Source organism: Rattus norvegicus, chromosome 8 (assembly GCF_021556685.1).
Source record: "Rattus norvegicus strain SHRSP/BbbUtx chromosome 8, alternate assembly SHRSP_T2T, whole genome shotgun sequence".
NCBI classification, from domain to species: domain Eukaryota; kingdom Metazoa; phylum Chordata; class Mammalia; order Rodentia; family Muridae; genus Rattus; species Rattus norvegicus.
Window position 1 is genome coordinate 56428716 of NC_141541.1, and position 23443 is coordinate 56452158.

Below are 23443 nucleotides of genomic sequence, written 5' to 3' on the forward strand. Positions count from 1 at the left end.
AGAAAAGGTCTCAAGCAGTTGGTGGTGGCTCTGGGATTTACATTGCTCACTAGAGGTTTCGATCAGGTAAATGTTTAACGTCAGTGCGACAAGTGAGCATTGGCATAAAACAGGGGTGGGTGTCCCTTTGAAACGCGTCTCCGTCTCTATGACAAGATAGTTGACAGACACTTCTTAAGGAGGAAAGGGTCTGTGTCTGCTCATAACTCAGTGGTTTGGATCCATTATAGCAGAGAGAGTGCGGCAGAGAAGAACAGCTCACACTTTGGCAGCCAGGAAAGCACAGAGCGGGGAGAGCCTTCAAGTAAGTTTCCTCTTCAGTGGCTACTTTTGAAAAGCATTGGTTAGGTATTTCACTCAGATGGTTCCTCTGAAGGATTTGCCTGGTGCTTCTCCCTTCATTACGCTGGCTTTGGTAGAATCAGGGAAAGAACACCGGAGAAGTAAAGAGCCATTTTCCTTATGTCGTCATATTGGGAAGCAAAAAGCTGTGACTTAATCCTCTGGTGCTTGTGAGAGGTACCAGGAGCAGCAGCTGGAGACACGGCCCAACATAGGAGGTCTCTTCAGAGACCTTGACTCAGTGACTACAGTGTTCTTGACTGCACTGCAGAAAAGCACTCCAGGGCGAGTCAGTATACGCCAGAGTTGGACTTTCAGGGGCTGGAGAAATGGCTCTGAAGTGGAGACCGTGGCTCTTACAGAGGAACCTTGGTTCGCTTACTGGCACCCCGGACAGGTGGCCCACAACCACCCGGAACTCCAGCTCCATGGGGATCCAAAGCCCTGTCCTCTGAGGGCTCCAGCACATTGTGCACATAACTAAAAATAAAATTAACTCTTTCAGAAGAGTTTGACACTAGACGTCAGCACAATTATTAAGCACATGCACATCGTCACATTCTCCAATCAATCTTGTCAAAAACTAGAGCCACCACGTCAAACTATGCTAGTTGCTAGCATGATTTATTCCAATTTTCTCTCATGATTAAAAACTTTCCTGTGTAATGTGCGACAGGCACTTTTCTACACCCCTAATCATTAATTTTCAGTTTTATTTGAAAGTTGCTCACTTTTTCCCCCACTCTTCCTCTGAGAATCGGCTTGTATTGTGTTGGCCTGTATTTTTGTTTCTTGCTATTGTAACTGGCATTGAAATCTTGACATTCACCACCTCCTCCTTTCCACTTTTCTCAGCTCACTGTGTCCCTTTCTGCCCTTGACTTGTGTAATTAGTTTATTTGATCTTTTTCCTGGCACTGAGGCCATGCAAACCTTCCGTCGCCTGCCCATTCTAGCGTGTGTGCTGCCAAAGTCAGAACCGTTTAGTCACACTGCTGCTTCACAACTGCATTTACATGTATGGATTTCCTTCTTGACATGATCTGGCCGCGTGTTCAAGACTCTGTATGAAGGGCTTTCGTCTTTGTTCACTGCCAAATGCTTTACCTTTTCATTCCTATTTATATTTAAATGAGAGATCTGCAAGTTGTCTAGATTTCCTTTGCGACTCCATATGGTATCTGAGTGACTTTTCCGCCTTCGTGTATACTTGAAGATAATGAACTGCCCTTCGTTTCTCCGAGGTGTTTTTCCCCCTCTTCCATCGCTGGGATTTCCATTTGATATAGATATTGAGGGCTGGAGAGATGGTTCAACTATTAAAAGCTCTTGTAGAGGACCTGGGTTCAATTCCCAGCAGTTAGCCAAAAAGTCAGTAACCCCAACTTCAGTTTCAGGAGGTCCGATGCCCTCTTCTGTCCTCTGAGGGAACTACACTCACATACACATACACGCAGGCAAGCAGCGTTTATTTTTCCAAATCATTCGAGTTTCTTCCACCCTTCCTCTCTTCTTCCCTTCCTCCCTCCTTTCTCTCTTTCTTTTGTAACCTTTTAATTGTATGAGTGCAATGCCCATGAAGGCCAATAGAGGGCATTAGATCCCCAGGGCAGGAGTTATAGATGTCTGTGAGCTATCATGTGAAGCTGGGAATTGAACCTGGATCCTCCGGAAATATAGGCAGTGCTCTTAACCACTGGACTATCCAGGCCCTGAATTTGTTTTCTTATCCTAATGTCTGTAGTATTCTTGGAGTGTAATATTTTAGAACTATTTCTCGCCAAGCAAAACTTCCTCTTTAGGACCCACAATTGTATGTAACATCTTGATATAAGTTTATAAGCTGGATGACCCTCTTGAATTTGATGTGTAGAAAACACACTACATAATCTCTCTGTGGACATGACCCTAATCTTGCAAGTTAGAACTCATGAATATACCCAAGAACAAGCTTCTGATTTCCTTGGTTGGAGATACTGCAAAAACCAAGTACTTTGCTTGCTCACGGTGGCTGATTGCAGATAAGAATTACATTCCTGAATACATAAACAACTCACACCACTTTTTTAAAGACATGAGTCTCTACTCAGCTACCATTTTAAACAAAGACTGAAGGTTCTGAATTCTATCAAATTTCAACATTTCAAGAATGTCAGGCTTCATGGTATAGGTCTATAATCCCAACTACATGGGAGACTGAGGTAGACAGATAAGGAAAGCAGGGAGGGTAGACAGGGGAGAGGAGGAGACAGGAAGAGAAAGCTGGGGAGAAGCGGCAAGCAGGAAGAGAGGCACTGAGGAGGAGGCAGACCAGGAGAGGGCAGGAAGGAAGGGAGTGGGGAGAGGGCAGTCAGGAAGGGAAGAAATCTGTCTCTGGAACAATCCCAATCTGTCTGAGTCAGCAGCAAATCAGATCATTGCACAGGCTTCCACTGATTAGAAAGAGTTCATTCTTGTACATCCATGCCCAGGAGTATTGCTGACGTCACTGGTTCCAAACTCAAGGGTTCAGCTAGACACCAGCTGCCTTTGAGCTTCGAAAGGCGTCCTGAAGTCTATCAAAAGAGAGTAGAGAACTGCTAAGGTCAACCGTCTCTCCATCCTCAGCCTCCTTTGATAAAAAGGGCATAAAAAACAGAGCAGGTGAATACAGGCGTGGTGAACAACGTATACACCTCAACCTTGACTGCTAACCAAGGGAGAAAGTCCTGGGGAGTCAGCATTATGCATATCAACAGTCATGCATCGAGAACACAGTATGATTTATACATCGCAGCTGCAGCAGCTGGTAGACATCGGTGGGAGCTTCTGTTCAGTTCAGTTCTATTCTGGTTCATACGTGTTCATACTATCACCTGCCACCTCCAGACTGTGACCTGGGGAATGTTCGGGAGCTCTTCCAGGGTGACTGGTCAAAATCTGCATGCTTTGTCTTTGTTTCTTTGAGTGAACATGGGACTCACAGCTGATCCTTTAATACTTTTGACAGATGAGAAATCCTGACACTTGACAATCGATCAGGTGAGGAGCCAACACAAATCCACAGCACCATGACCTTCTATGATACTGTCCTGAAATGGGTGTTCTAACAAAGTGTCCTTGGTCTGAACGTCATCTGACTCACTGACCTTATTGAGGAATCCTGCCATTGTATGACTTTGTTGAATGACTCACAGAACTATCATGGGTAACTCCAGGGAGGATCTTGACTCCAGAGGATGCATCTGGTGAGGACTTTCTTATTTTCAGGGTCCCAGTGTAGCACTGACCATGAGAGGACGAAAGCCAGGTCAGTGTTTTGTTTAATTGATGAACGTTCAAATAATATACTACTTCCTATACAATATAAGGATTTCAAGATCGTTTTCCTGACTTAGCCCATTGCATTCTTCCACCACCACCCCCTTTTTTTTGGATATTTTTTATTTACATTTCAAATGTTATTTATTTCCTTTCCTGGTTTCCAGTCCAAAAATAAAGTTTTATAAAGTGATTTTTAATCTTCTGCTAGAAAATTCCCATCTCCATGACATAGCTGGGCCTGGATCTGTTATTTGCCCCACGCCAGGCGAATGTGTCATTTTCTCCTCTACCTTTCTACATGTTTCAGTTTTAGGTTGAAATTGGTACATTTTGTACAAAATAGTTACTCAGAATTGAGTAACTCATTATATGATCATAGAACATCCCTCTCTCTCTTTTCTCTCCTCTTTCCCCTTCCCTTTTTCCCTTCCCTTATTTCTTCCCTCCTTCCCTCACCACACTGTCTGGTACTGTCTTCTGACTTTTTCATCTACCTCTCTCCACAAAGATCTTCTCCAGGTTTTATTTTTATTGTTGTTGCGTGGTGTGTGTGTGTGTGTGTGTGTGTGTGTGTGTGTGTGTGTGTGTGTGTACATATGTGCTACAGTGCATGTGTAGAGGTCAGAGGTCAACCTTAAGGAATTGGTTTTCTCCTTCCATCGGTATGGGTCCTAGAAAACTAAACTAGGGTGGCAGCCTTGGTGACAGGCACTCTTACTTCTGAACCATAGTCACACCAACCATCTCTGGAAGTTGGAGAGAAACTTCTGTCTCCCTTTGGGACCCTGTCATACTGTCTCTGACAGGATATTCCTTCCTTTCTAATTCCTTTCCCACCTCAAGGCTCCATGGTTACAAGGCCCTCTCTCCTAACAAGCTCATTCCTGAAGGACAATCTTTGTCAGCTCCTTTCTTTCTTTTTTTTTTTTTTTTCTTTTTCTTTTTTCTTTTTTTCGGAGCTGGGGACCAAACCCAGGGCCTTGCAAGCACTCTACCACTGAGCTAAATCCCCAACCCTGTCAGCTCCTTTCTTAAACCAAACAATTATGCTTTGAATGTACATGTGCTTCCTAGTGTTAGGTCATTAGTGTGGGGAACTGTCTTCATTTATGCAGGGACTGGGCTGGACTTAAAGTGTACAATTATTGTGCTTGCCCTGGATGTACCAAAGTCTTTGACTCCTTATCTGTATATAATGTTTGGAATGGAGGCTACCTTGCCATAGAGGTTTTCTCTGTTTTGCTCACAACTGATCTAGTCTAATGCATTTTTCTAAAAGGAAGGGCTATATCTTAGAAGAGGATCATAGATTTTCAATGCCAGAAAATCTCTGGGCACACAGATAGCACACAGGTCATCAGGCTAGAATGTGTGTCCTCCGCAGCCTTCCACTCCACCCCTGTGAGCACCCAGACCTCAGTGCCTCCCTCAGAGATATATCAGCCAAACACTTCCATTGAAGCTGTCATGCCCAGCTTTGTGTTTGACCGATATATTTTTTTATTTAGGGTTATGATTGTTAATAAGGGTCTGCAACTATCAGTCCAATGTTGTCAAAAAGATACTAGAAAGCAAAAAAGTGTGTGTGTGTGTGTGTACAGCTCTAGTAACCTTACACTTGAAGACTCAGAGCCCAAACTGGGTTTCTACTGCATCTCCCTGGACAGAGCTTGTCCTTAAACAAGAAGAGAATTTAAGAATCTTCCTCATCTTGTACTCCAGTCCAAAGTGGTACCCATGCTTCTACCTCGAAAACCTAGGGCCTTCTGTCCTACTTAACTTTGTGAACTCGACACAGCCTACAGTCATTTTCAAGAAAATCCCCATTGAGGGATTGACCAGATTATAGGCGTGCCTATGGGGGAACTGTGTTATTAACTAATGTTAGGGGGCCCTACTGTGGGGGCTACCATCCCTGGGCAGGTGGTCCTTGGAACATAAGAAAGCTGCCTAAGAAGGGAGGGAAGGAGCCAGAGAGTGAGCCAGCAAGCAGTGGCTCCTGCCTCCAGGCTCTTGTCTTTAGTTCCTGTGTTCACTTCCCCTTACGAATGTGAGTGGAGATATACCCTCCCTCCCTGACAGTGCTTTCCGGTCAGAGCATTTTACCACAGCAACATTAGGAAACCGCAATGCCCTCCAAGCTCTTAGTTCTTGCCTAGGATGGAGGTCTTCCTAGAATAAGTGGCAGCAGAGACTACTTCCTTGGGGTCAAGTCTACACCCTCTACGTAGGGGCCCGGCTGCTCCAGGGCTTCTAAAAGGCAGTAACACAATGACCCATCTCCAGTACTTTCTAAAACAGTGTTCACTCAGTTGCAGATAAAACAAATGCCAGACTTCAAAAGCCCAGGGCCAGACCAGGCAGGAGGAACTTAATCCGTTGGCCTCTACAGTCTGCACCTGTAGAGCTGCCTGAGCGATCAGGCCTGTATTTCTTCTTCCTGCAGGTCCAAATTCGTTCTAACCAGCCGTGAGCAGCCAAATAAGCAAGGACAGACCCACCCCTTCAGGGTTCTCCGAAGGGCAGCAGCAGTGACAAAAACAAGAGGAAAGATTCAAGTGCACAATTAAGAACCAGGCAAAGACACCCAGAGAGAATTAGTCCTGCGGAGGAGCGCTGCACTTTAAACTACGTGTCTTTTTATATTCCAAAATGGGACGCATATTGTTGACATCTGCATCCACGTGATTCCACATTAGCCCACATTTTCCTCAAGAAAACAGGCATGTACTTAGGTTATAATTGCATAACTAAAAAGCCCTTAGTGGCAGAGAAGTTCCTGGCACTCCCCAAGGAAAAGGCTTCTTAGAAATTCTAAAGTTAAATTCCCTCCTCTTCTGTCTTGGGGGTAACCAGGCAAACCTACGTATAAAGTTTGATCCAAAATTGAACAGATGTCTAGGTGTCCATACTCACCTCCTCAAGTGCCGGAATCCTTGAGAGTTTCTCCGTAAACCAGCCACATCACAGTCTGAGCAGGCAGATCCAGCTGAGCTATGTGCTTAGAAGGTTAAGAGGCCTTTCCAGAACAAGAGGAAACACAAGGCACGTGCAGTTAATAGTGAAATGTTCTAAGCTCACTGAGTTGAAATAAAAGCATGTAGACTCCTGTTGTTGTAAAAATATAAAAAATGAAAAAAAAAAAGGATTGTTGGTCTTTTACCTCGTTGGGTCCAACACTGCGGTGCCCCAAGATATCTGCTAGATATCTTGACAGAAACACATCCCAACTCCTCGGCGGCCCAGTGTCTCTTGCCGCCACACACTTTCCTACACTCAAACCGTCACATAAAACAACACACAACACAATAACCTTTGACCCAATTGGTAAGATATAATTGGCCACTTAAACATACAAAGCCCAGTACCATCCATCCCTTGAGAACATTAATAACAACCTGTAAATACACAGAGCAAGAAGATCTTTACATCAGCCTCCATCGTCCTTCCACAGCTTCTCCCCTCTCTCTTCCTCCGGTCTCTTCCTTTCTGTTCTAGTTCCTCCTCCTCCTTCAAACTTCTCTCCACCCCCCCACCTTCCTTCTCCTCCAATGACAGGCCTCCTTCTGTCCTGTACCTGCCCCTCACAAGTACTTTACAGATTCAATGAGGAGAAGGTTCTGGGGAAGTCACCATTCTGGAAATCCTCCAGACTGATTTCCAGAATGGTTGTACCAGTTTGCAATCCCACCAACAATGGAGGAGTGTTCCTCTTTCTCCACATCCTTGCCAGCATCTGCTGTCCCCTGAGTTTTTGATCTTAGCCATTCTCACTGGCGTGAGGTGAAATCTCAGGGTTGTTTTGATTTGCATTTCCCTTATGACTAAAGATGTTGAACATTTCTTTAGGTGTTTCTCAGCCATTCGGCATTCCTCAGCTGTGAATTCTTTGTTTAGCTCTGAACCCCATTTTTTAATAGGGTTATTTGTTTCCCTGCGGTCTAACTTCTTGAGTTCTTTGTATATTTTGGATATAAGGCCTCTATCTGTTGTAGGATTGGTAAAGATCTTTTCCCAATCTGTTGGTTGCCGTTTTGTCCTAACCACAGTGTCCTTTGCCTTACAGAAGCTTTGCAGTTTTATGAGATCCCATTTGTCGATTCTTGATCTTAGAGCGTAAGCCATTGGTGTTTTGTTCAGGAAATTTTTTCCAGTGCCCATGTGTTCCAGATGCTTCCCTAGTTTTTCTTCTATTAGTTTGAGTGTATCTGGTTTGATGTGGAGGTCCTTGATCCACTTGGACTTAAGCTTTGTACAGGGTGATAAGCATGGATCAATCTGCATTCTTCTACATGTTGCCCTCCAGTTGAACCAGCACCATTTGCTGAAAATGCTATCTTTTTTCCATTGGATGGTTTTGGCTCCTTTGTCAAAAATCAAGTGACCATAGGTGTGTGGGTTCATTTCTGGGTCTTCAATTCTATTCCATTGGTCTATCTGTCTGTCTCTGTACCAATACCATGCAGTTTTTATCACTATTGCTCTGTAATACTGCTTGAGTTCAGGGATAGTGATTCCCCTGAAGTCCTTTTATTGTTGAGGATAGCTTTAGCTATCCTGGGTTTTTTGTTATTCCAGATGAATTTGCAAATTGTTCTGTCTAACTCTTTGAAGAATTGGATTGGTATTTTGATGGGGATTGCATTGAATCTGTAGATCGCTTTTGGTAAAATGGCCATTTTTACTATATTAATCCTGCCAATCCATGAGCATGGGAGATCTTTCCATCTTCTGAGGTCTTCTTCAATTTCCTTCTTCAGTGTCTTGAAGTTCTTATTGTACAAATCTTTTACTTGCTTTGTTAAAGTCACATTCCTGAGTAATGACTAGGCAGCTGTCCTTGGGGCAGTGGAATTAGCATCAAAATACAGATAACTTCAGGGCAAACCACAACATTTCCCCCTTTTTGTCCAGTTAAAAAGCCTTTTCACTTATATATAAATTGAGTACAATTATCACCATTTTACAATTTATAAAGCATATGATATACTCAACACCCAGTCCTAGTTAAATAGAACATTTAGTTATTCATTTTAGCTTAAGAAAGGCTTAAAATCTATATTATATCTTGGCTACCTTGTATATTATCTGATAACTATCCAATAAAATATGTATATTCAGAGTTATACAGCCTGATAGGCTATGAGACTATAATCAGTCTTCAACCCCATCAGAAATCTGAGAATGACCAAATATCTATACACATAGGAAGTCTAACATGGCTTCTAGAACTGAGAGGTTGTAGAGACAAATCTCCACTAGCACAGTCCCCTGTTAGCAACATGTGAGCACAAGCCTTCAGCCTTCTGGCCCAAAATCAACCAACAGACTCTTGAAATGCAGATTTTGAAGGGCTGATCACCCTGTCTTGGCAGAGTTTATCAGTCAACTATTCTGCATAATGTGTCCTTTTCTGGACAATATTAGTCTGCAGATGAAACAGGCAGTTTTGTACAGTGGCTGCCTAGCCACAAAGTACTGCCTCACTTGGAGGTAGAGATGTTCAAATTCTTCGTTAAATCTGCCAAAGGGGAACTGTTAGGAGCAGATATGTCTCAACAAAAGATAAATAACTTTAGATCTCAAATTTTGTGGATTTCTGATGTTTTTGAAAACCATCTATCTATATAAGACAATCTGGACTGTTGTCTTTATATCTTAATAATATCTTGAAAATTCTCTCACAAAGTCAGTAATATGTTTGCTATTTGGCCCTTAACTCACATGTGTAATTAACTCAGAAGTTTGTAATGACATCAATAGAAGGACTAGCTCTAAACCTTGTACTTTTAAACTTTTAACAAATAAATGTTATATCAAAGCAAAGATATGATTTTAGCTTAGTTAACCAATGAGATTATGACTGTATAACTCAATCTAGCTAATTCCTCCCTGTTATAAAAATATAAAAAATAAAAAAAGGATTGTTGGTCTTTTACCTCGTTGGGTCCAACACCGCGGTGTCCCAAGATATCTGCTAGATATCTTGGCAGAAACACATCCCAACTCCTCGGAGGCCCAGTGTCTCTTGCCGCCACACACTTTCCTACACGCAAACCATCACAAAAAAGAACACACAACACAATAACCTTTGACCCAATTGGTAAGATATAATTGGCCACTTAAACATACAAAGCCCAGTACCATCCATCCCTTGAGAACATTAATAACAACCTGTAAATACACAGAGCAAGAAGATCTTTACATCAGCCTCCATCGTCCTTCCACAGCTTCTCCCCTTCTCTTTCCCTCCTGTCTCTTCCTTTCTGTTCTAGTTCCTCCTCTTCCTTCAAACTTCTCTCCCCCCACCTTCCTTCTCCTCCAATGACAGGCCTCCTTCTATCCTGTACCTGCCCCTCACCTGTACTTTACAGATTCAATGGTGTGAAGGGTCGGGTGAAGTCACCTGATTCCTGAGTAGTGCCTAGGCAGCTGTCCTTGGGGCAGTGGAATTAGCCTCAAAAATACAGATAACTTCTGGGCAAACTACAATAGACTCCCTGCTTCATTTCTCAGCTTCCTGGGAGATGAACTGTCATCCCAAATGACATGGTGACTTGTCGGTAGAATATTCAGGGCTGGCTTTGTGTACTTTTGAGCTTCACACGTTTGAAAACCCGAGAGCTAGCATTCTTCTCCCTGGAATTGCTCTGTTAGTTACTCTGGGGTGTTGCCGCTATGACAAAATGCTTGACACAAAGAACTTACGGGAGGAAATGTTCCTTTTAGCCCATTGGTTCATGCTCACTTGGACGCCTATGTCTGGGTCAGGCGTGGGGCAGACCACAAAGGCGGATGAACTTCTTCGTGGCCTCTAGGAATCAGAGAAGAGGAGGGTGGACCCAGGAGATGCTTGGTCAAGATAAAGCCATAAGGATGCAGAGAGAGACTTTTTAAGCATAATGGCAAAAAAAAAAAAAAAATGAGCCGTCCCTGGGAGCTTCCTGAACTTATCTCAAGTACATTTGAATATAGAAAATGCTCTGAGCGACAGAGACCATGAAAACAGGAACCTGGGATTCAGCGTTTCTGACCTCACTACATGACCTTGGTGAATGATTGAAACTCTCTCTTTCCTCTTGCTGCATGGATCCAGGAAGACCTAGTATGTCTGTCTCGTAAAACTGATGTCAATCCACATTGCCAATGTTTACATGACTAACGCCCATTAAATCTGTAATGACTCAGGCGTTGCTGCCACCTGCCTTCCCAGGAGCAGCTAAACCAAACCGACCCAAAGGCTTTTCCAACTTAGAGACTCCTTTAGAGCCCAACTGAGGGACCCAGACACAGCTACCTAAGGTTAAAAGGGTTTGTTCAAAACTCTATGGAAACAAAGTATCGTTACACAGTTCATTTGCTAGAACATGACTACCCCGCTGAAAAGTCTGCGTTTTCCTTCTGAAAGAGTCTAAGTTGTTGGCTTTCATGTTGTTTTGTTGCTGTTGTTGAGATTAGGCCGGTAAAGGGACAAGATCTGGAGTCTGAGGCTAGCCAGGGCTACACAAGACTCTTAAAACAAACAAACAAACAGACAGACAAAAACAAAAAGAGTAAGAAGACGGGAAGGCAGGTGACCTGTTCAAATGCACACAAACTCTTATAACAAAGGGGCCACATAAACAAGACTTAAGAGAGGGGCCCTGTTAGGGTCAGCCACACAAAGCACTCAGACACCAATCTCAAGTCAGGTATCAGGATTCAGGAGCCAAACACCACCACCCAAGCCAGTCCTCAGAAGCAGTTTTTACATAGGGAAAACAAGGAAGATGTGCGTTTGTAACATTTGCAGGGCCTAGGCTATCTAGATGAAGCATCAGTGTCTGAACTTTAAGCTGATAGGCAGGTCTAGAGTCCAGGAGGCTAGGGGAATCTCTAAAGTCCATGACGCTCTGTGCCCAAGTTCAACAAGTTGTTTTGTCAGGGCAGTAAACCAACAAATCAAGTTAAGGTCGTGAGCTACAAAACAAAGATTGAAGGGATATGGCAGCGCTATTGTCACACTTTAATATTTAACAGGCCCGGGGTTGGGTATTTAGCTCAATGGTAGAGCGCTTGCCTAGCAAGCGCAAGGCCCTGAGTTCGGTCCTCAGCTCCGAAAAAAAGAAAAGAAAAAAAATATTTAACAGGCCCCACGAGACCAGTTACTGTTTCCGGTGGGCCCTGCACATGTGTCAGAGGCACCTGTTCTTGCTGGGACTCTATCAGAACAAGAATACAAGTCCAGTTGGATTGGAACGTATGACTCCGTCCTCCTCTTGGTCTGACAATCACTACTACTGTTTTCCCTGTATTATATTTGAGGCAGTTCCCCTTCACTTCCTGTGTTTGCACAGTGTGTACTGCTCACAGGATAATGTGCGTTTTAATCTTGGTAACTGAGGTCTTCCCAGCGAAGCTCAGACAGAGACAGGTTCAACTCCCCATAGGATTCTTTACTGTTTGCTTGTCAGACTTAAACCCCCTGATGGTTCAGTCCAGTGTGACCACTCTTTGTGCTGTGCAGAGTATTCTGTCCCTCATTTCAGCCTCTGCTTGACTCGGTCACTGCAGTTTGTCAACCAGATTCCTGCTTAGGGTGAAGAAGGGCAGGACTCCCACTGAGAAGTAGCCCATTCCCTATACCCTGCAGCTTGCACCTGCCATATGTTTTGGTGCAGGAAGGCTGTATGCTGGTAGGCACTCTACTGGCCACAGAAGCAGACTCTCTACCAAGCTCACCCAGTTCCTTGAAATGAGACCAAAACGAGCCTTTATATTAAAGGTATGACAATTACTGGGGTTGGGAGGGGGGAGTATCCATTCCTGGTTGCTAAATCCTTTGGTGTATAAATTGCGATCCAGGGCAGAGGATGCTTCTAAGAAGAAAGTTTCGAGAAGTAGGAAGTTTTGTAAGGGTGGTATTCAAGTAAAGTGATAAGGATTTTTTTTTTTTTTTTTTTTTTTTTTTTACAATCCTGGGCTGACATCCACCATCTATATGCTGACCAGTATCTCAACCCAGGTTATGTAAAGTAATTCTTAAGGTTGAGCGGTGCCAGAAAAATTGGCAGTGTGGGAAAAGGATCATATGAAGGCTGGTGGACTAGCTTCTACTAGAAGTTCATGAGGTTCTTAGAGTCAATATTTGTAAAGTCCATAAAGTTGCAGAGCCTGGACGAGCCACTTAGATAACAGGGTCCTGCCTACTTCCCGTTCTTGGTGTCTGGGCTGATGGTAGGCTCCAAGCTGATAGCTAATGGAGTGGCTGCAGCCGGGTGGTGGTGGCGAGGAATGGGGAGAGCCGGGAGGGCCAAGATGTTTCCTTGAAATAATTTAAGCGAGGGGCAAAATAACCAGGGTCCCGGAGTGCGCTAAACTTTTGTGTGATTTACTTCCTGTTTTGCTTTGTGGTAAGCTTCTGTAATTGTCTTGTAGGAGTTGAACCATGAAAATGATGGCCAGTCGTAAGTCACTGTGGGTGCTGCTGTTTATAGTGATCTTCTGGATCTCTTTTACCGTTTTCAGAAACCCCGTGAAGGTAGGAGTTGATCTCTTTTTCTGTTTTGCTTGATATGGCGTGCCTAGGAACTGACGCGGCTCACCATGGTTAACACAGCAACGTCTGAGGAGAGGGCCTTACAAACCTTCGTGTGTAAGCTGGCACCCAAAGTAGAGGGTACTTCTCACAGACAGGAAATCATGAGGGATAGAAGGCTTTATAAGACAGTCATTCTTGTGTCTGTGTCTCTCTGTGTGTGTCTGTGTGTCTGTGTGTGTCTATGTGTGTCTGTGTATGTATCTGTGTATGTGTCTGTGTGTCTGTGTGTGTCTATGTGTGTGTGTGTGTGTATCTGTGTGTCTGTCTGTGTATCCATGTGTGTGTCTGTGTGTCTATGTGTCTCTGTGTGTCTATGTATCTGTGTGCCTGTGTGTGTGTCTGTGTGTGCGTCTGTGTGTCTATGTGTCTCTGTGTGTCTGCGTATTTGTGTGTGTGTCTTTGTATCTGTATGTGTGTCTGTGTATATCTGTGTGTATGCCTGTGTGTATCTGTGTGTGTGTGTTTCTGTGCGTGTCTCTGTGTGTGTCTGTGTATCTATATGTGTGTCTGTGTATGTCTGTGTGTCTGTGTGTCTGTGTGTGTGTCTGTGTGTCTATGTGTCTCTGTCTGTGTGTCGGTGTATCTTTGTGTGTCTGTGTATCTGTGTGTATCTGTGTATCTGTATGTGTGTCTGTGTATGTCTGTGTGTATCCCTGTGTGTATCTGTTTGTGTGTGTTTCTGTGTATGTCTCTGTATGTGTTTCTGTGTGTGTGTCTATGTACCTGTATGTGTGTCTGTGTATGTCTCTGTGTGTCTGTGTGTGTATCTATATATGTCTGTATATCTGTATGTGTCTGTGTGTGTATCTGTGTGTGTCTGTGTATCTGTGTGTGTGTCTGTGTGTGTTTCTGTGTGTGTGTCTATGTATCTGTATGTGTGTCTGTGTATGTCTCTGTGTGTCTGTGTGTGTATCTATATATGTCTGTATATCTGTATGTGTCTGTGTGTGTTTATCTGTGTATCTGTGTGTGTGTCTGTGTATCTGTGTATGTGTGTCTGTGTCTGTGTGTCTATGTGTGTCTGTGTGTGTGTCTATGTGTGTCTGTGTGTGTGTCTGTGTATGTCTGTGTGTGTCTCTGTGTATTTGTCTGTGTATCTGTGTGTGTGTCTGTGTATCTCTATGTGTGTCTATGTGTCTGTGTGTATGTGTATCTATATATGTCTGTATGTGTATCTGTGTGTGTCTGTCTGTGTGTGTGTATCTGTGTGTGTGTATCTGTCTGTGTGTGTGTCTGTGTGTGTGTATCTGTGTGTGTGTGTGTGCTTGCACAGACCCATGCTGCTTGCATGTGAATGTGTTACTGTAACACAATATCCCCACCCTGTGTTTGCACCTGCTTTAAGGAAGCATCTGGAGAAGAGAATATATGTTCATTTCTATGTAATGAGGTGGGCCTGCCTCTTAAACACTGTGAATAATTGTGAATGGCAAATGCTTTCCCACTCCAGTACCAGGCCATCTAAATATCTGTTCAGACGTATATGTGCTGTTTCTGACCTGGCAGCTGTTTTTGTAAGGCTTGTGTTTCGGGTGCTGCTGTTGGCTTTGTTGCTGCTCCTGTTTGATTTCCCTCTTCCACTGGTTGCTTCTTGGCTTTGGAGTTGAGGTTTTGCTGGTGGTGACTAATTGCTTTTATGTGTTTGTTTGCAAGATTTTGTTTGTTTCTTGATACATAGTTTTGCTCTGTAGCACAGGTTAGCCCTTCTCTTGCTGTACAGCTCAAGCCGAGCTCACACTTGCAGCTGTCCTGCTTCAGCTCTCACTGCTCTTAAGGAACTGTCTTATTAAAAAATATTTTTGTTCGTAGTTTATCATTATTATCTACACAAGAATTAGGCTCATGCAAATTAATTTGGCCTCACCAAAGATTCTAATTAGTGATTGATGACCATGATCCATTATCATTACTTCATTTGGCATGTCTGAATATTTTTAAATATCTTTTCAAACAATAGAGACAGTCCCAATAAGTATCTGCCATGTGCACAGTGCTTCTCTAATGTCCCCATATGTCCTAGTTAGGATTTCTATTACTGTGAAGAAACACCATGACCATAGGCAAGCTGAGGAAGAAAGAGTTTATTGGGCTTTCACGTTCACATCATAGCCCATCACTGAAGGGAGTGAGGTCAGGAACCTGGAGTCAGGAGCTGATGCAGAGGCCATGGAGGGATGCTGCTTACTGGCTTGCTCACACGGCTTGTTTAGCTTCCTTTCTTATAGAACTCAGGACTGCCAGCCCAGAGATGAATCCACCCACCATGGGCTGAGCCCTTCTCCACCAATCACTAATCAAGAAAATGCCCTACAGGCTTGTGTACAGCCTGATCTTATGGAATCATTTTCTAAACTGAGGCTCCCTCCTCTCTGATAACTATAGCTTGTGTCAAGTTGACATAAAATTATCCAGCATGCTGTGTCATTCCATAATCCTCACAACAACCATTCAAAGAACCTGACAGTTGGTTGGTAAAACAGATTCACAGTTATGTGAGTGCAGGGCCCATGGAGACCAGAGATGGTGTCAGATCTCCTGGAGTTGGAGTTACAGGTGGTTGTTAGCCATGGGGAATTGAACTCAGGTTCTCTTTAGGAGCACCAAGAACTCTTGACTGCCAAGAAATCTTGGCAGCCTCCCATCATCTGATTCTAGATATTTGGGGTTGAATGGGTTTTCCAAAATAAGTCATTGGAAACCAGAATAATAATGACCATTTTTAAACAAAGCTGCCTGCGTGTGAAATATATATATGACTATAAAATATCAGGTATATGATTTCTATACCTCTTCTTGGTCTATAAAAGACAAAACTTGTTATAACCTACCAAAACTTGTTATGTTAAATGCCAACTTTTTTCTTTGTTCTCTATTCTATTTCCTGCCCATTCAGCTATGGGCTGTGTTTAAGCTGCCTGCATCCTTCAATCAATGGGACTTGATCATGAAATCCTCATGCCCTAAAGTGCCTCTCAATCCATCAGTTTCACCAACAGAGACAGAGCTGAGAATCAGGGAGATCCTAGAGAAACTAAACAAACAGATCCCTCCCAGACCCTTCGCCCACCTCAACAACACCACAAGTGCTACACACAGCATAGCCACCATCCTCAACCCTCAAGATACATACTGTGTAGGGGACCAGCTGGACATCCTGGTAGAGGCTAGAGACCACCTAAGAAACAGGAAAGGGTATGGTGGGGACTTCCTGAGGGCCAGGATGTCTTCTCCAGCCCTGAAGGCAGGCGCTTCTGGAAAAGTGACAGACTTCAACAATGGCACCTACCTTGTCAGCTTCACTCTGTTCTGGGAGGGCCAGGTCTCCCTGTCTATCCTGCTCATGCACCCCAGTGAAGGGGTGTCAGCTCTCTGGAGAGCAAGGAACCAGGGTTACGACAGAATCATCTTCTCAGGCCATTTTGTCAGTGGCGCTTCTCAGGTCCACACCGATTGTGCCCTGGTTCTAAATTCAAGTGTCGAGCTATGTCAGTATCTGGATGCCCAGGACCAAGAAGCTTTCTACTGTGTGAAGCCTCCAAATGTGCCCTGTGCGGCCATCACCCACATGCATTCCAAGAACAAGGACATTTCTTATCTTAGCCAGCAGGAAAGGAGCCTCTTTGAAAGGTAAATATCATTTCACATTACCAAGAAGGGGAAATGGTAATCTAGCCTGCAGGGAATGTATTTCAAGCACATTAACTTAGGGACTCTGTAAGATGAGCCCTTAAAGAAGGGACCAAGGAATTCATTTAGAGTTAGTGTTCACTGTCCAGGAGATCTCAGTCTTTTAGAATAAGTAATCCTAATCGACAAACCCAAAACATGGGTTGAGTAAAGATGAAAAGAATGAGAAATATCTATATGTGTGTGTTCTAATTCATTCTGGGTCTCCATACCCTGCCTTGCACACATACTCTGGGTCCCTGTCCCCTATGGACTAAGAAATGAGTAAACGGAACCTTACTAAGTGGCCTGAAATTCTAGATGGGAAAATTGGATTATCCCTGAGAACTCACAGAAGAACTAGCTGGTCTGAGATCTGGATCTTTGCCTGAGTTGAAGCCACCGTAGATTAATTTCTGTATTTGTCTCTTTAAGGTCAAATATAGCTGTGGAGATTATGGGAAAATCCAACGTGATTAGTGTCTCCAAATGCAACAGTAAGTGGTTCTGTGATGGCGGGGAGTGATTGTCACTGGAGCCATTTCAAGGTCCCTCCTTCTCTTTCTGTTGGACTTGGTCCCTGTTTCAGTTCTTGTAAGGCAGGCCAAGGCACAAAGTCCATTAAGTGAATGAGTGAGTGGGATCACTAGAATCTTACGTAGGTGTTTTCGCAGCCACACCTGTCAGCAATCTACTCCTCAGGTTGAAGGTCAGCTGCCCATCTCACACCAGAACCTTCAGAGGGTAAAACTCTCTTCTAAGCCTTTACCTAGTTCCTTATCCTCCCCTGCCATCTTCACATCCTCCCTAGGGATATCACTTAAGAGGTCTCCAATGTGACATCTAGTGCCCTACTGATGCCAGCTACCATTCTTCTCTCAGTTGTTGAAGACATTTTTCTTTAACAAGGAAGAACTTCCACGTGTGTATCCCTTACTTCTCCTTGCATTGTGTCTTCACTCCGAGCAGCTCACAAACCCCACCTAAAATGACTTCAGGCAGCAGTATCTTTGTCTCTCTAGGCGCACCATGTAAAGCTTGCTAATTGCTAAGACAGTTTTCCACTGAAAAACTTTCCACGGAAGGAAAGTGTATTTCTGATTGCAGGAGTGATGTGTAGTACTCAACCGGCATGCACAAAGCCCAAGGCTGGACCTCCAGCACCACATAAACACACGGCTGTGATTGTCAGACTCTGAAAGTGGAGGCAGGAAGCATTCAGCTACACAGCAAGAAGGCAAGCCTAGGCTACATTAGACCCTGTCTCAAAGACGTACAGACACAGACTTACAGAGGAAGAGAGAGAGAGAGAGAAGTTGTTAAGACACAAGCCTTTTGGGGTGATGAATAATTGTAACCCCAGACATGCCACTTCACCATCCTAGCACCCCGGTCTCTTCATTACCCAGTGACTACAGTTGAAAATATGGTCCTTCTTGGCCCACCGGGCTACTTACTCTCCAGAACACAGCTATTGTCAATGTACATTGGCCAATTTCTAAGCCAAGTTCGTCCTGCCTTTATCTCAAAGAGTGCATACTTGAATGATGACATTTTAGACACTGAGAACATGTGACAATCTCTGAAGCAAAGTGAACTAAAATGGTAGAGGGAAAATCTTTATGCATTCTCCGCCTATACAAGAATTGATGAAGTCGGTCTCATGTCAAGGCTAACAAACACTTAAATGTTACTTTATAAGGCCCTTTGTATTCTGAGAGGAAAAAAAAACCCCATGTAGTTTCATGATAAACACTAATGGGTATCAATTAGGAGACACACAGCAGAGGAAAGTTTACTGAGAATAAATACTCCATTATAAAAATACTGTAATAAGCTTTTTATTGTCACCACCACCTTGCTTGCCTATCCAAAGGGTTCTTTGAAAAAGATGGAAGGCACTTAATAAACACAGATGAACTGGTGTTTTAGAAGACCCCATCTTCCTGATCCCTTGGCAGAAGCCGTCCCGGTGAAGAAGAAATGCAAGTTTGGGATGGCATCTGCAATCCCTACTGGGCATGTCTGGAAAAACACGTGGAATCCGGCCTCCTGCAGTCTGGCTCCAATCAAAATGAAAGACTGCCTGAGAGGAAAACTCGTCCATCTAATGGGTGATTCCACAATGCGCCAGTGGATGGAGTACTTCAAAAGCAAAATCAACAGTATGTCTCAGTATAAGCTATTCGCCTCTTTTTCAGAAACTATGTTTCCATTTCTTGGGGGGGGGGGGGTTACAGGAAGTCCTTTTCTTTACCATAGTTGTTAGCCACACACCAGCCGTACTATTCACGAAGTGTTACTCTCACCTCCTAGAACAATGCTCATTAACCCCAGTGTATGTTCGGAATGAGATAAAGTAATAGATAGAGTATTTAAGACGCTGCCTAGCACTCCAACACATAGGAAGTAGCCAGAAAGCATCAGCAATTGGAACTCTGATCACATTAGTATAGGGTTGGGGGCTAGACTCTTGCTGTAAGAACCCTAATTTCAGTGCTGTGTTCACTAAGACAAGATTTATCAGAATGTCCTATCCCACCCGAGCTAAACCCCATATTAAATCATCACTTCCTGCTTCCGGCATGTCTCTTTTGCAGCCTCAGTCATTGGCTGAGGCCTTCCAGCCCAGCCCTTCCCTGCTAAGACAGAGCGCGCCACACAGCACTGTGGTCGAGCACTGCATATTTTCTCAGAGGCTGTACCAGCAGAACAGCTCACCCTGCTGTTCCGATGAGGCTCTGGTTGGCGCCTTGAAACATAGTGGGACTTTGTCTTGCCCTGTTGACACTGCACTTATTTTGATATTTTCAGAGGTGTCTGGATTATTTTCCTCAAGAACTGAAAGGGGGAGGGGGGTGCTTGTTCAGTCACAAACTGTAATCTTGGGTAATCTGACATCTTGTCCTTACTTTCTTTCCTATAGCGAAAGAAAGTACCTTCGAGGCGAACGGCTGCATAGATCTAAACGAATGCTTTGTAAGGGCCTCACAAATGAGGCTCGCAATTCCTGTCACTAGTATACATGAGATACTTGGTGCTATTCCATTCACAGTTCCCACAGAAGAGCATAGAATACAGCCTTAGATTCCTAAAGTCATCACAGGGGTTTGCTTAGATTCTTTTTTTGCACACATAGCCTTCCCCCTGTATCCTCAGGTAAGGTGAGCGCAGTTAACAAGTCCTCCACAACACAGCATGTACACGACTGTTCATATCCAGGGACCACATTCAATGCCAAAGCAACTCCCTATACAATTCAATCTGAACTATTGAAGAAGGGCAAAGCACCCCCCATCATAAAATACTTTCAGTCCTTAGAGTAATTTTCAAAGCCACCCCTTAGTCAGATATAGGGCTCAAAACGCCAACTCTTTTCTGCTGTGTTTGTGGCTAGTTGATCTCCATAACTGTGTTCTCCTCTCGTTTCGGAACTGCCTGTTTGCTGACAGCGCTGAGGCCGGTGGACCTCCACGAGACTGGAAGGCTGCAGCACCAACTTGCCGTGGACTTGGATGAGAAAATCAACATCCAGTGGCAGAAACATGGCTTCCCTCTAATCGGGTCATTGGTGTACTCTGTCAAAGAGATAGAGAACACTGCACGGATAATTGACAGAATCGGAGGAGAGAAAAACACAGTCATTGTCTTTTCTCTGGGCCAGCATTTCAGACCTTTTCCCATTGATGTTTTTATCCGAAGGGCCCTCAGTGTTCACAGAGCTCTTCAGCGTCTTCTCCAGAGAAGCCCGGACACCCTGGTGGTCCTCAAAACAGAAAACACCAGGGAGTTGAATAACGACATGGAGAGGTTTAGTGACTTCCACGGTTACACCCAGTATCTTGCCTTAAAGAATATCTTCCAGGATCTCCGTGTGGGTGTCATTGATGCCTGGGATATGACAGTTGCATATGGCACAAACGATGTCCATCCACCAGAGGAGGTAGTTAGAAGTGAAATTAATATATTCTTAAACTATATTTGCTAGCAAACACATAACTTTGAAAGTCGCTCGTTGAACTTAAAAGAGACAGTGAGTCCTACAGCCGTGCCAAGTGCCGAGATATCCCAGTTAATCCAAGGACATAATCTGTATTATGGTCCATGTGGTCCATCCAGTTCAGCCTAATAAGGCATTCCTACGCCAGCCTGCTGCTCAAAATTGAATATGAAAAGAATCGATGAAAGGTCCAATTTTTTTATTAGAGCCGCATTGCTCTGTGTCCGTTGGAAGTTAGGATTCCTTGGGGGGAAAACTTCTCCTTGCTGCTGTGGGTTCAGAACAATGAAGTAATTTTGATAAAATTCTTAAAGGGCCTTTGACTCAATTTGTAAACATCTTGTTGATAATTTTTATATCCATGTTTATGGGGAAAATTGATCTGTACCTTTTCTTTCTTGGTCATGTCTCAGAGTTTGGCATCAGGCCAATGCAGACTTCAAAAAAACTGTGTTCCTCCTGGTTGTAATTTGTGGAAGGTTGTGAGAAGTTGTTTTGATTAGATTTTCTTTAAAAGTTCCATGGTACTCAACACTTAATCTGTCCAGGTCTGGGCTTCCTTTTGGAGAGAGACTTTTAATAACTTGCTTCGATCTCGTTGCTTGTTACAGATCTGTTTAAATTGTTTCTATTTTCTAGATTTAACTTTGATAGGCCAAATACATTTAGAAATTTATCTTTCTTCTAGGTTTTCCAGCTTTTTTGGATAAAAGATTTTGAATAAATGAAAACAAAAACGCACAGAAACACCACCATGAAACCTGATATTTTGTACACTAATTTTAGAACAAATAAAAATAAAATTTCAAAATGAAAAACATATTAAAAATAAGAATGAATAATGCAAAATATTTTAGTGATCTTACTTTTATATGGTAAATACAAAACTATAGTTTGTCTTTCATAAATATATTATAAATTATATTTTTCTATTTCCTTTTTGTGTTTATTTGTTGTTTGTTTCTCAAGACAGGGTTTCTCTGTGTAGCCCTGACTGTCCCGGAACTTACTCTATAGAACCAGGCTGACCTTGAATGCAGAGATCCGCCTGCCTCTGGCTCCCAAATGCTGGGATTAAAGGTGTGCCCCTCCACTGCCTGGCTATATCTTTTGTGTTTCTATACTATCTTTATTTGGAGCATGGATATATGCCAGTGTATATGTGGGGGTCAGAGAATAATGTTTATGGGTCAGTTCTGTCCTCCCACCATGTTGGTCCCAATAATTGAACTCAGGTTATCAGGCTCACTGACCCTTTTAAAAAGAAGAAAGGTGTTTAAAGAGATGGCTCAGAGGTTACTTGCTGCTCTCCCAGAGGACCCAGGATTGATTTCCAGCACACTCATGGTGGTTCAATTCCCACGAGTGTTGCAGGATATTTGATCACACTGTGGATGCCAACAGTGTGCTTGATACTGGGGGAAGAAGAAACCGATTCTAGTGTGGTGTGGCCCTGCGCTTATTACATACCTCTAATCCCTCTGACTGGAATGCAGACAGGACCTTAGTACAAGCCTTTAATCCCAAACAAGACAGGTAATGCTGGTTTGTAGAAGGAAGCACCCATGCCTGAAAGTGATGTCTAGTTGATGAACCACAGAAAGATTTGACAGAATAGGACATGTCCAACCTCACGGGAAGAGAGGAAATGGTAGCTACTTAAGAGAGCAGTGCAGAGGCAGAGAGAGAAGAAGGCAGTTTTAACAGGGCAGCTGTGCAGAGACAAGTCACAGAGAGAGAGAACAAGCTAGACACAGGTGAAAAACAGAATAAGCCAGAGAGTGAGAAAGAGCCCAAAGATTAGGATGCATTGCCAAAGTTAGTATGAAGCCAAGCAGAGCAATTCAGGAGCGGCTGAGAGAGAAGTCGGACTGAATCCATTATAATGGAGAGGAGTTTGAATCAGAACAACTGAGTTAGTTGACCAGCCAGCAAGAGTTCAGAAAGAGCTAGGGAGGGGTGAACTTATTCAATAATAAGTCTCACAGGATGAAAACATTCTAGGCCTAGATGAGATTGGACCAGGCCTAGGTTAGCAGATGGAGGCAGTAAGCCTCTGAGACAACAAGTACCTCAGGAGAATAAAAGTTCTTACCACACAGGGGACCTGATACTCTCCTCTGGCTTTCCTAGGCCCCAGGCATGCACATGATACACAGACGTAAATGTAGGCAAAACCCCAGTCCACATAAAAATGTGAATGAAATCACTTTGCTTGCAATCGAGGGTTATATTAAGATGCCATATCACCTTGAGGGAGTTACAGAAGAACTCATTGAACGAAGAGTCTCATGTCTTGTTCTACTGCTAACTACCAGTTCCAGGTGATTTTTACATGCTAGGTTATCCCACAGAGTCATAGACTAGCAGACTAATAAATGAAGTGCCAGCATCTGAAAAGCTCTGACTCTACTCTGCCATAGGAACTCTCTCCACAAGATTCCAGTTGAATCTGTAGTCTCACCATCCAGGTACAGGAATGACAGAATGAGACACAGTGGGCTAGCATTCCAAGACTTTGACCCTGCTATGAGCCATAATTTTAAGACTTT

At 43.5% G+C, this 23443-nt stretch overlaps 1 protein-coding gene and 1 long non-coding RNA gene across 18 annotated transcripts in view; one reads left to right on the forward strand and one right to left on the reverse strand.

The window, feature by feature from the left end:
* Positions 1-21823, forward strand: part of Nxpe4 (neurexophilin and PC-esterase domain family member 4) — a 247750-nt gene extending 225927 nt beyond the window's left edge. For 2 of the 14 annotated variants that reach the window (XM_087563342.1, XM_087563346.1), the window contains exons 2-8: positions 3332-3363; positions 13063-13165; positions 16119-16852; positions 17327-17388; positions 18853-19056; positions 20344-20834; positions 21580-21823. In XM_087563342.1, the coding sequence (XP_087419468.1) occupies positions 13073-13165; positions 16119-16852; positions 17327-17388; positions 18853-19056; positions 20344-20834; positions 21580-21615 (1620 nt within the window). In that variant the 5' untranslated portion in view covers positions 3332-3363; positions 13063-13072 and the 3' untranslated portion in view covers positions 21616-21823. 14 annotated transcript variants of the gene reach the window in all.
* On the reverse strand, positions 951-9882 carry LOC148004114 (uncharacterized). 4 transcript variants are annotated; one of them, XR_015627638.1, is made up of 5 exons: positions 9820-9882; positions 9585-9691; positions 6562-6664; positions 3517-3606; positions 951-2897 (listed from the first exon to the last, which is right to left on the reverse strand). It is a non-coding gene; the product is annotated as an uncharacterized LOC148004114 (long non-coding RNA). The 4 variants fall into 4 exon arrangements; XR_015627636.1 differs by having other exon boundaries at positions 951-2953; XR_015627637.1 differs by lacking the exons at positions 9585-9691; positions 9820-9882 and adding an exon at positions 7044-7106.
* Positions 21824-23443: the final 1620 nt, after the last annotated feature.